This window comes from Meira miltonrushii (genome assembly GCF_003144205.1).
Source record: "Meira miltonrushii strain MCA 3882 unplaced genomic scaffold FA14scaffold_3, whole genome shotgun sequence".
NCBI classification, from domain to species: Eukaryota; Fungi; Basidiomycota; class Exobasidiomycetes; order Exobasidiales; family Brachybasidiaceae; genus Meira; species Meira miltonrushii.
In genome coordinates, this window is record NW_020289945.1 from 3,233,534 (window position 1) to 3,244,815 (window position 11,282).

The following is an 11,282-nucleotide window of genomic DNA, read 5'->3' on the forward strand; positions in this document are numbered from 1 at the left end:
GATTTCTTGCAAGATGATTGGCGTTTTGAATAAACGTTTGCCAAGACAATTATTCCCCGCAAAACAATTATTAATGCAATTTTAAACCAATTTCCTTTGCCCGCCGCTCGCGTTCGCCGGCTTCAGGGTCAAAAAGTTGGCCGGTCGGACAGTAATGCGGTCGGCAAACGCGGCCGATGCGGTTAGAAAAACGCCACATTAAAGTATTATCCATCGATGACCATGAATGCAATACCTCTTGAAACAAGACAGATTTAAAGATGATGAGACTTGATATATTAAAAGAGAATAATCATGCGTACAAAATAAAGCAATCGCTTTGCTATCATTCTTCATCTTTGGAAGAAGCCACCTCACGGGAATGCTTGTGAACGCATTTTAAGAAGAACCTCATCGCTTCAGGATCGACACCTGGAGTGATACCGTGACCCAAGTTGCAAATCCATGCACCCTTTCCACCAAAGCCTCCCTTTCTTGCTCTGCACATTCGATCAACCTCACGTTCAATAGCATCGTGCCCGGCATAAAGAACTGTTGGGTCCAAATTACCCTGTAAGGCTACCCTATGAGAACACTCATTCTCTCCAGCTGCTTTCTTGAAGCTACCTGCTTGACCACTCATCGCCAATTCAACAACTCTACGTGCAACTTGTGGCTCTACTTGCCAATCCAAAGCGACGACATCATAACCACTCTTTGCTACTTCAGGCAACGAATGTCCCAATGCACCTCTAGCGAAACAAATCAAAGGCACTGAGGGCGTTGATGTTCTAGACAAAGCATCACGTACTCCGCTTGCAATCTTGCGAAGGTATGGAAGTGCAAACGTTCGGAAATCGTGTGGAGATAATTCGCCAGCCCATGAATCAAAGACTTGCAAAAGCTAGAGAGTGTGTGGAAAATAAATGTTAGCACTGACAGCCAACCAACATTTCCACTTCATCATCTTCACTTACCTGTGCACCAGCTTTCACCTGTCCGACCAAAAAGTCAATACAAACATCAGCGATCCGTTCCAGCAATTCGAGTGCTTGTTCACGATATTGGAACAACCAACGTTTGGCTTTCTCAAATGTACGGCTACCTCCGCCTTCGATCATGTATGCCATCAGAGTCCAAGGTGCACCACAGAAACCGATCAAAGGTACTTCGCCTTGCAAAGCTGTTCTGGTGAGTTTGATTGCCTCAAAAACGTAACCCAATTCTTTTTCCACATCAACCTTTTTGCGTAATCGTTCCACGTCTGAAGGCTCTTTCAAAGGGTCGGGGAAGCTTGGACCTTTTTGTGGCAGCATTTCCACTTCCATACCCATTGCTTGTGGAATGACCAAGATATCGCTAAAGATGATTGCAGCATCTAGTAGGCCAGCATACCTTCTGATGGGCTGCATTGTGATCTCACAAGCAAGTGCCGGCGTACGACAGCACTCAAAGAACTCATGCTTTTCCCGCAATTCTCGAAACTCTGAAAAGATGGTGGAATGGTAAGTATGCATACGTTTATCATTCTCTCTCTACTTTTGACAACTACTCACCTGGTAGGTAACGACCTGCTTGTCTCATCACCCAAACGGGTGCCCTTTCTGTTTCTTCGCCGCGAGCTGCACGTAAGATCAGATCATTCTTCAATCCATCTTCTGGCTTCTTTTGGTCTCCTGTAGGTTTTTTAGTGGTGAATTGACTGAATTTTTTCATCTTGTCAAATGATGTGTGAATGAACAAAGATGGTGAATGAGTAAGAAGAAATGAAAGTGGGCTGCATTGCTTTAGCGTTACGTTGCGCAGCGCACGCTTCTAGGCTGTATGTGTTTGCTGCTTATTTTGTGAGCTGATTGCGTGCGTGCATGACAAGAGTGCACGCGCTGCGCTGCGCTTCTAGCTCTACGCACGGACAGGAACAACACCGCCTGTAAGAACAAAAGAAGATTAAGCCTTTCAACCACCACAGCAAAAAGTCATCATGGCACCATACGAGAATTCATTATGGTACGTAGAGACCAATTTGCATCCTTTATTGGACATTGCCGAAAAGCAACCGGCAATGGTCAACTACATTAGACCTTCTTTCTGGTCTCGATTTATGGAATTGCAAAGTGTAATGTGGGAAACAAATGCCGGGTTAACTGCAAGGCATGCTTATGATTCTCGTCCGATCAGTTGGCCAGTACTCAAACGGGGAATAAATTACTGGACAAAAGACCACCGTCAAGTTTATCTCCTTGGAAATCCATTCGTCTGGTACGGGAGCCTGTGTGCGATTATGGTCTATTTCGGCGCTCGTGCTTTGTTGATGTTACGCGCAAAACGTGGTCACAAAGACTTTAATGACTGTGAGTTGTTTTGGAAGATTGAAAGGTGCTTTGGCAGATTGACTGACTCTACTCTTCTCCTCATCAACAGCTACGGTTAAATATTACGATCAAACTGCTGGTTTTTTGACCTTAGCATGGGCGATGCACTTTCTTCCATTCTTTGCAATGCACCGACAACTATTCTTGCATCACTACCTACCCGCTCTATATTTTTCGATCTTGCTACTCTCGGTACTTTTTGATGCGCTTACATCAGGACTTCGACCACGATATCGCTTATTCGCCGCTTTAGCAATGGTTGCTGTTGCATTTCTATCGTATGCAACTTATGCACCAATCACGTATGCTACACCTTGGACAAGGCAAGCATGTGAAAGGGCAAGGTTGTCAAAGAGTTGGGACTTGAATTGTCAAGAATTCCCCGAAAACGTTGGAATGTACTCTCAATACGGACCTGCAATTCATACCGTCCCGCATAGCGTTTTAAACAACACAGGAACCGGTGTAGATGGAACAACGACAGGATTAAACGCTGCTTTCGAGCCGCAAGCAGGAAATCATCCTTTTGAAATTGCTCCCAAACAGGCGACAGTCAGTAATAGCGCAAGAGTAAGCGATGCTGAAAGTCCTGTTGCATCTTACGGCGCAAATGCAGAACAAAAGCAAGAACAAAATATTCCCGCAATGCCTGCTCCTCACCACATTCCTTCATCAAAAGGAGCAGATGATGAGAATTCCTCTTCCGCATCCTATGCAGATCAGGCGCGATTGAAGGAAGAGCAGAATGCTGATATTAAAGGACTAGATCAAGAAGGAGTTGAAGCAGTTGTGTTGGAAGGAACAGGGAACAAGCCGAAAGTACATGTTGCTTCAAGTACGTCCTTATGAAGTGGATAGAGTGTTGGAAGAATCTACTCATACGGCTACTGGCACTGCCGAGTAAAACACACACACCCTAATCCTGGATTTATATTGTACACGTATTTTTTGTATTGCATCTAGAAACGCATCCATGGACAGGAATGAATATATTTTATAATGTACATTTGCATCACAACTGCCCGTGTGATGCTGCGGGAATTGTTGGTCTACCCAGAGCTCGGGTGGCATACAATACCCTCTCACCACTACCTCTGCCTGCTCCTCCCTTTCGTTCCATCTCCAAAGCATGCAATGCGTCATCCAGATTGACGATTCGCATCTGTCTTCTTTCTTCCTCTTCTCGATGTCTTTGTCTTGCCGCCAGATCACCCCATCCTCCTGGATTGATGGAAGATGAAGCGAATGAATTGGATCCATTGGTTCCCGATTGTGCAGCAGACGTATTTTCATCCAACGTATCCTTTGAATCTTGTGCCTTCGCTCCAAATCTAGGAGCAGGCAAAGAAGATCCACTTTTACCGCCTTTTGCTTTATTCACATCTTTTGGTAAGCCAGCCCCTCCAAACATCCATGATTTGCTACCGGCCGAAAGACCCATAGCTTGAGCAGCAGTATTATTGGCCAATCGTAATCGTTTATCTTCCGTCATATTTCTCGCTGCTGTAGAAATTCCAGGCTTCTTCATCTTTCTTTTTGCATCCTCTTGTGAATTGCCACCAACACCATCGGTTGTTGATTGCGTAGCGTTGGCTTGGCCGTTTGAATTGGCTTGAATTCCTTGCTGTGATTTATTTTGTGTACCATCAGCCATCGTGGTATCTTCCGCTTCACCACGACCAGTAGAATTTGCTAAATTGGCTTCTTGTTCTTCCCTCTGCAACCTTCTCTGTCTTGCTGCTTGCTCTTGCGCTTTTTCCACCCTTGCCAAGACACTCAACAACTTTGAAGGATCTTCTTCAATTTCTTCATGATACATTGCTGATTTACCCTTCGCATGCATTGGTGGTGGCCGTAGATGAGAAGACCATTGTCGGTGTCGAGAAGCATTCACCATGGATTCGATCAAATTTCGGAAGCGAATTCTAGAAGCCAATGAAATATGCTGAAGAACCTCCGCATCAACGTGAAGTCCGTTCATTTGAGCAATTTTATGAACCCTATAGGAGAGTGGCATCAACTCGAGGTAAAAGGCAGAAGCTCTTTCCTCCTCCGCATTTCTTGCTTGTTCCATAGAATTTGGTACATTTGCAAGATTTCGTCTGTACATCGCACTTTCCTCTGCTCTTAGATCCACTCCTGATGATCCTAGAACGTCTTGTAACTGGTCCACATCATTCTGTCCCCAGCCCGCGCCACCTCCTGCTCCAGCTTCTCCTCCGCCGCTCATATTTGTACCTGTATTGACATTCATAGCTTGTTGATTGCCAGAGGCTGCGGCATTGGCAGGAGCCGCTAGTTGTGCTGATGCAGGAAAGGTACTTTGCGAGGCCATTGATGGCTGTGAAGCTGCTGGTGTTGCTATTCCCGTCCTATCGCCAACATTGAATGATGGACTCTCAAAAGAAGCCTCACTCTTTATTCCATTGCTGTGATGATTATTGGTTGGATGTCCTGCGAAAGCGACGTTGGACTGTGCGTTGTTTGGGTTTGGATTGGAATAAGGTGGATTCTGAACGGTGTTTGAGCCAGAGTTCTGCTGTGTAGGATTGGATGGTGTATCTGGATTGCCCGCTATATTCGTTTTTTGCTGTCCTGAAACGGAAGAAGACATTTGCGAAGACGATTGAGACGACATCGTTCGCCCAGGGCTTTCTACGGGATCTCAACCTTCTCTGCAAATCATCGAAGGTAACAACCGATCCTATTCACACAAATGCAAACACCTGCCTGCTCTTACTTCAATCGATATGCTGTGAAGAGTTGATGGTAGTTGATGGGATTTTTTGATCTACAATTTCATTGCACGTACACGCTGCTTATGTTTGTATGTTACGCGCAAAGCACGCTACACTTGACACCGGTTACAGGAACATTCTACTTAACTTTATGACCCCACTCTCGTAATTAACAATACAATCATCATTATTGTGGAAGCTATTCTACATTGACAGTCAAATGATGATCCAAGAAAGGGACATATGCAGATACTCTTATACTTATGCTTTTGAACGTGACTTTACAGGCGCACGAGGAGCGCCAACGGCTTTATTGGCAGACACTTCTTGTTGACCATAACCCCAATCAGGCAAAGGTACTTTATGACTGAACAAATATGCTCCCGTTAAAGTATGTCGAAGTCGAATAGTTGAACGTAATGAACGAACACGTTTCCAAGATACAGGATCGGATGAATGGCCATTTTCGATCTCTACTATCCAATGATCGTTAGAATCACCGGCAAAACGCCTTCCTCTCTCATCCACAAATCCATAACCAGACACTTCTTGTTGATAATCAGCTTCTGTGATCGGAGGACGAACATCGTGTGAATGCAGCCTCTTCTCCGTTAGCCTATGAACAAGTCGCACTTCCATACCATGTTCAAGGTATTGAATTGGATCGTTCCAATGCTTTTCCGCCTCCAGAGGTGATTCAATTGCCAAAGGAACTCCCTTCTCGTCGACGGGTGGAGGAGGGTCTTCCGGTCCTGGAGCTTTGACGATATACCATTCATTATTCTCATCACGATGTGGATAAAGTGTGATCTGTTGTTGTCCTGATCCACCAGGGTAGTTATGAGGATGAGAATGTAGATAGCCACCTTGTGTGTTCAAATGCCTGAGCGTGATTGTCGATCCAAGTGCAACATCAGCGTACGTGTCCGGCATAGCATTACCACGCAAAGAATATTGGAACGAACTTGTCATGAACCCATCTCCTTCTCCACTTCGACTTAGGACAGCCAGATGAACGGCAAAGCAACCAACATAAACGGCGAAAGGGATCAAAATCAAACAGATTGCACGGGCGACGAAATGATGAGCGATGATCCGCATCGGCAAACGAATGTCGCCCAATAAGTTCCATAATTGTGCAATCACACAAATACCAATCGTTGCTACAGTGAATAATCCTACCCATTTCACGCTCAAAACGCAACCCAATGAGATTCCTGTCAAGATGAGCCAGCCCCACCAAGATTCAGAGAATGGCCTTTTGCGCTCTTCGTTGCAAAATGAAACCCAACCGAAAGCGGTAAGGGATGTGAAGAAGACCAAAGGAGCATCCAAAAGTATAAATCGAGATTGTGTGATCAAAGCGTTTTCCAAGGTGACCAACATACTTCCGACTAATGCTGTTGTAGCACGTAAGGAGAGTGCCCGTAATGTCAGATAGGCCAAAGGTACTGTTGCAACACCGAGCAACGCACAGAAACTACGCATTGCAACGTATGGAACGGGTGTATGTTCGCCCACCAAATATTCCTTCCCAATAGTTTTAAAGTCAAATTGTCCGTTGAATCCTGAAGCCCAAGCGACAAAGGAGATGAGTAGTTTTGCCAAAGGAGGATGAACGTCCATAAAGAATCGTTGATTGATATATTTTGAAGCAAAACCACCAAAGTGAACTTCATCGAAAACAACGCTGCTCGGTTGGCCGATCTTGTACATTCGTACAAAGAATGCAAAAACGGTAACGAATGCAACCAATCGCCATTCTGCTTTCGTCACACCACCTTTTGGTGCGTTTGGCATTCCAAAAGAACCCGATAGTGGACCATGCTTGGATTCAGCTTTACCAGAATGAAGTAAAGAGCTGGCACGTGGTGTAGGTTTTGAAGAACTTCCCAAAGTTTTAGAAGATGATGAATCGGAGGTCAAACGTGAATAATCTTCATCGTTTGTTGTTTGGAATGGACCTGCCGTCGCTCCTCTAGAGCGTATTGATGAAGATGTTTGACCCAAAGACGCCATGACGACAGCTTATTGTCGGAGTGATGCTGTGTTTGCAAAAGAAGAAAGGAAACAGAATTAGGAACGCGGGTTAAATTGAATCACGCACAGACGGTTAAAGAACACAAAGCCAGCGTAGGTCCCCAGCTTGGTTTAGACTATATTGACAGCGCAGCAGCAGCACACGAGCGCAGCTCTATTCTTATCAAACTGCAACCTTTTCATTCCGTTCAGCATGCAGTACCACTCGTTGAGCCAACACTTTTGCATAGGCCAGCTTGAATACTGATACCTATGGATGAGCATGAATTGTGGTCATAATGGCAGAGGCAAGACGTAATTCAATCTTAGCATGTCACATTGCCAGACAATTACAAGGACTACAGCTTGAATATATGCATCAGAAAGTGACTTTAAGCCCGCCTTTGACGCGGCTAGGCATAACTTCGGAGATTGGTGTACGCATCACGGTAAACGTACTTTGCCCACCACTTGACGATGAGATCACCCTGATATGGTAGCTTTAACGGTCCTCTCCGGTAACTTCACATACATCGGTGGATCCCCTGGTTGGGAAAATGGCGATGGCAATACTTCCGGGCACAATGACCTTCCTTTCCACCTTCCACCTTCTTCCCTTATCCTTCTTCCCTTCCTCCCCACCTTCTTCCCTTCCTCCCCTCCTTCTTCCCTTCCTCCCCTCCTTCTGCCCTTCCTTCCCACCTTCCTCCCCTCCTTCTTCCCTTCCTCCCTCTACCCTTCCTCCTTCTCAGGACCCTCAATCAGGATCCATTCACCGTTCCTCTTCTTCTCCAGAGACTGGCAGTGTTTGCTTGTAAGAGCCCGATGAATGCGGGTGTAGCGTCATCATGAATGAAGAAACATTGACCGGCTTGATCCACCTCACTTTAAAATTACTAATGATGACGGACTTTTTCGGTAATGTTGAACGGATGTCAAGCCAAAGAGTGTGAGGTGAAAGCATGGTTGGAAAGGAGGGCAGAGGAAACACAAATGTTGATGTCAAGTGTGCCATTTCTTCCGTTGTCCCACTTATACGAATGCCAGGCCATCACTTGCTCTTGAGCGATGTAAGAGATGACTTTCATGAATCTTGAAAGGTTTCATCCGATCGAGAGAGGAAGATCTTGGCTGATTCGGGTCCCATTCAGGCATTTGTACTTGTGAGCTCTTTCCTTGAAGTGATGCGGATCGTGTTTGTGTTGATTGCCGCGTTCAATGTTGTGTGATGACTTGAAAGAGGAATTGTGATGCTGATTGCACGATGGGTGGATCTCGAGTGACAAGAGAATGATGCCGGTTGAATGAGATGTTATCCATCAATGAGAAGTGGATGATTCTTTTTGAATGAGGGGAGATTCTCGAATGACAAGAGATTGATGCCGATTGAATGCGATTGATGCCGGTTGAATGAGATGTGATCATCAAGTGAGAAGTGGATGATGCCGCTTGAATGAGCTATGATCCACAAGCGAGAAGTAGAAGATGCCGGTTGAGTGAGGACGCATATGAGATGGCGTTCATTGAATTTTCAAAGGATTCACCGGTGCATCAATGGAAGACCTTGCTTGGTTAGGGTTGCATGCCGGCGTTTGCACTTGTGAGGCTTTTTTCGTGAAGTGAAGTGATACCATGCTTGCTTGCATTTGAGTGCCACGATAATTGTTTTGTGAACGACAAGTGAATCTTGAATGTCAAGTGGATGACGATAGGAATGTCAAGTGGATGACGAGTGGAGTGGGATGAGAAGTGGATGACGATTGGGGTGGTGAGAAGTGAGTGTTGGTGGTAGAGATGACTATGGAATGAGAAGTAGGTAATGCTGGCTGGATATGAAGTGATTCTCAAATGAGAAGTAGATCTTTTCTTTGTTTTTTTTTGTGATTTTTTTTTAATTTTTTTTCTGATCTTTTCTTTTATCTTTCTTTTTTTGATCTTCTTTTTTATTTTTTGATCTTCTTTTTTTATGCAGTTGCAAAGCGAATTGTTGTTTCAGGACGTGTGAGAGGAGTGGGAGGAGTGTGAGGAGGAGTGAGAGAAGGAGTGAGAATAGCGAAGAACGAGTTCTTTGATCCTAAGAAAGGGTAAATTAAGGATGAGAAAGCAAGTATTGTGTAAGATGTTGCAAGAGTGATCATGTCGCCATTTTGATTGATGATCAAGTAATGCCATCTTGACCCTGAAAGTTGTTTGTGAAGTGAATTTTGGAACCGTTGAGTAATACCGATGGCAAATGTACCATTCCGGCTGATGATATTTCGCTTGTTCGGTAAATGCGTTCGAAGTTTGATCTTGCGTACTTCGGCAAAGGGAAAAGCGATGTATTCGACTGCTCTCCTTCATCTTTCGAAGACTTTCTCGAATTGTCCGGAGAAACATTTGCTTGATTTGGGCCCCATTCAGGCGTTTGTACTTGCGAGCTCTTTTCATGAAGTGATGCGGATCGTGTTTGTGTTGATTGCCGCGATCAATGTTGTGTGATGACTTGAAAAGAAGATTTGTGATGCTGATTGTACGATAAATGGATCTCGAATGAGTGAGAATGATGCCGGTTGAATAGGCTGTGATCCACAAATGAGAACTGGTAGAAGCCGGTTGAATGAGGTGTGATTCTCAAATGATGAATCGAGAAATTGATACCGCTTGAATGAGCTGTGGTCCGTAAATCAGAATTGGATGATGCCGGTTGAGTAAAAACATATATGAGATGGCGTTCGTTGAATTTTTCGAAAGTTTTCCCGAGCGTCAAAGAAGACCTGGCTTGGCTAGATTGTATGCTGGCGTTTGCACTGGTGAGGCTTTTCTTGTGAAGTAATTGGATTCCATTCTTGTTTGCATTTGAGTGCCACAATCATTGTTTTGTGAGAGTTTCGTGATGCTGATTGGATGACGAGTAATTCTTGAATGAGAAGTAGGTCTGGAATGAGAAGTGGTTTGGCATGAGAAGTGGATTTGGAATCAGAAGTGGGTCTTGAATGACAAGTGGATGATGATTTGAATGAGATGTGGGTGTTGGGGTGTGAATTCCATCAAAAAAGGGGACTTTATATACCTTTCATCCTCTCATTTCACAGTTTCAAGATTCGTATGATTTTCCCTAGACTGTCAAGTATGTCAAAATCGAATCTGAAAGGTCAACTTACAATAAATCACATGCATATTATGTGACCAAAACGACCATCCATTCGCTAGCATGGCCTAAAGTTCTAGACTTTCCTTGGACCATCCGATGGAATGAAGATATCCCGTTCTTTCGGCTTTTGCTGGCCTTAACATGTCTGATATATTGCATCACTGTTGCTTTATGTTTGACCATCTCGAATTCTTATCAACCATCAGATGGATATGAGATATCACGCTTCTTTGACATTTGCACAATGGCTTTCTTGATAGCTTGGATTTACCTGCACAAACTGCAGCTGCAATCCTCCATTCTTTCTGCTAACCATCCGATGGTTTTGAGATATCCCGCTCTGCTGGCTTTTGAGCGAACACTTCTTTGACAAATAATCTACAGCTGCGATCTGTAATTCTTACTGACCATCTAGCGGATCTGATATATCCCGCTTTTCCGGCTTCTCGGTAAGTTCTTTCTTTGCAGCTTTGATAAGGTTGCTGCACTCTGCTCTCTTGTCCGTGCGTTAAGACCTCTGCGCACCATTCTGCTCTGCAGGTATGAGTGAAGGAGTTAAACGTTTGGATGGTGAAAGTTTTGTGTATGCACCTATCGTTATTGACATGGCCAGTGAAATGAACCATCGATGCATGTGTAACGGGAGCAGCAGGTATGATGTGACATGCTTTTTTTTGAATGGGCTATTCAAATTCAAGTCTTTTCTCATCATGGTCATCCAAAAGGATAAGTAATCAAGTTGGCTGACAATGGATGTATGCTACCCTACGCACGCACGCACGCACGCCTACGTATACTCCATATTAGCGTGACTTTATGCAAGAAGAAAGTCACTAAAAAAATGAAATGTTCTTCTGCTTGACTCTTTCCTTCATCATTGGACTCACGCAGGAGTGCAAATGTGATGGACATGAGCATGCTAATGGCAATACTTGCAGGCACAGCAACTACACAGATTCTCAAATCAGTTCTCGGTGGAACTGTTTCACCATCCAAAGCTGCAACTCATCATCACCACCTGCAAAGCGGGACGTTGATGCA

The 11,282-nt window shown here is 44.5% G+C and overlaps 5 protein-coding genes across 5 annotated transcripts; 1 reads left to right on the top strand and 4 right to left on the bottom strand.

Annotated features, from left to right (window-relative positions):
• Positions 1-262: 262 nt before the first annotated feature.
• Positions 263-1,695, bottom strand: FA14DRAFT_148894 (putative HEM12-uroporphyrinogen decarboxylase; the record flags this gene model as incomplete). Its single annotated transcript, XM_025497384.1, has 3 exons — positions 263-883; positions 957-1,465; positions 1,536-1,695. 3 exons carry the CDS (start codon positions 1,693-1,695, stop codon positions 326-328), a joined length of 1,227 nt encoding a protein of 408 aa, XP_025354772.1. The 3' UTR covers positions 263-325.
• A 245-nt stretch (positions 1,696-1,940) lies between these two features.
• On the top strand, positions 1,941-3,340 carry FA14DRAFT_161843 (uncharacterized protein). The gene is made up of 2 exons (XM_025499314.1): positions 1,941-2,330; positions 2,401-3,340. The coding sequence occupies exons 1-2, from the start codon at positions 1,961-1,963 to the stop codon at positions 3,198-3,200; spliced, it is 1,170 nt and encodes a 389-aa protein (XP_025354773.1). The 5' UTR covers positions 1,941-1,960; the 3' UTR covers positions 3,201-3,340.
• A 23-nt stretch (positions 3,341-3,363) lies between these two features.
• On the bottom strand, positions 3,364-4,581 carry FA14DRAFT_148896 (uncharacterized protein; the record flags this gene model as incomplete). Its single annotated transcript, XM_025497385.1, has 2 exons — positions 3,364-3,944; positions 4,029-4,581. 2 exons carry the CDS (start codon positions 4,579-4,581, stop codon positions 3,364-3,366), a joined length of 1,134 nt encoding a protein of 377 aa, XP_025354774.1.
• A 686-nt stretch (positions 4,582-5,267) lies between these two features.
• On the bottom strand, positions 5,268-7,141 carry FA14DRAFT_161844 (PMT-domain-containing protein). Its single transcript, XM_025499315.1, has one exon. The coding sequence runs from the start codon at positions 7,106-7,108 to the stop codon at positions 5,351-5,353; it is 1,758 nt and encodes a 585-aa protein (XP_025354775.1). The 5' UTR covers positions 7,109-7,141; the 3' UTR covers positions 5,268-5,350.
• Positions 7,142-9,007: 1,866 nt separating this feature from the next.
• On the bottom strand, positions 9,008-9,824 carry FA14DRAFT_72915 (uncharacterized protein). Its single transcript, XM_025502785.1, has one exon. It carries the CDS (start codon positions 9,536-9,538, stop codon positions 9,101-9,103), a length of 438 nt encoding a protein of 145 aa, XP_025354776.1. The 5' UTR covers positions 9,539-9,824; the 3' UTR covers positions 9,008-9,100.
• Positions 9,825-11,282: the final 1,458 nt, after the last annotated feature.

Bases quoted from the DNA above. Each gene is read 5' to 3' on its own strand.
- FA14DRAFT_161843 (XM_025499314.1), top strand. From the start codon at position 1,961: ATGGCACCATACGAGAATTCATTATGGTACGTAGAGACCAATTTGCAT. The intron at 2,331-2,400 runs GTGAGTTGTTTT...CCTCATCAACAG, and splicing joins TCACAAAGACTTTAATGACT to CTACGGTTAAATATTACGAT.
- FA14DRAFT_161844 (XM_025499315.1), bottom strand. From the start codon at position 7,108: ATGGCGTCTTTGGGTCAAACATCTTCATCAATACGCTCTAGAGGAGCG.
- FA14DRAFT_72915 (XM_025502785.1), bottom strand. From the start codon at position 9,538: ATGAAAAGAGCTCGCAAGTACAAACGCCTGAATGGGGCCCAAATCAAG.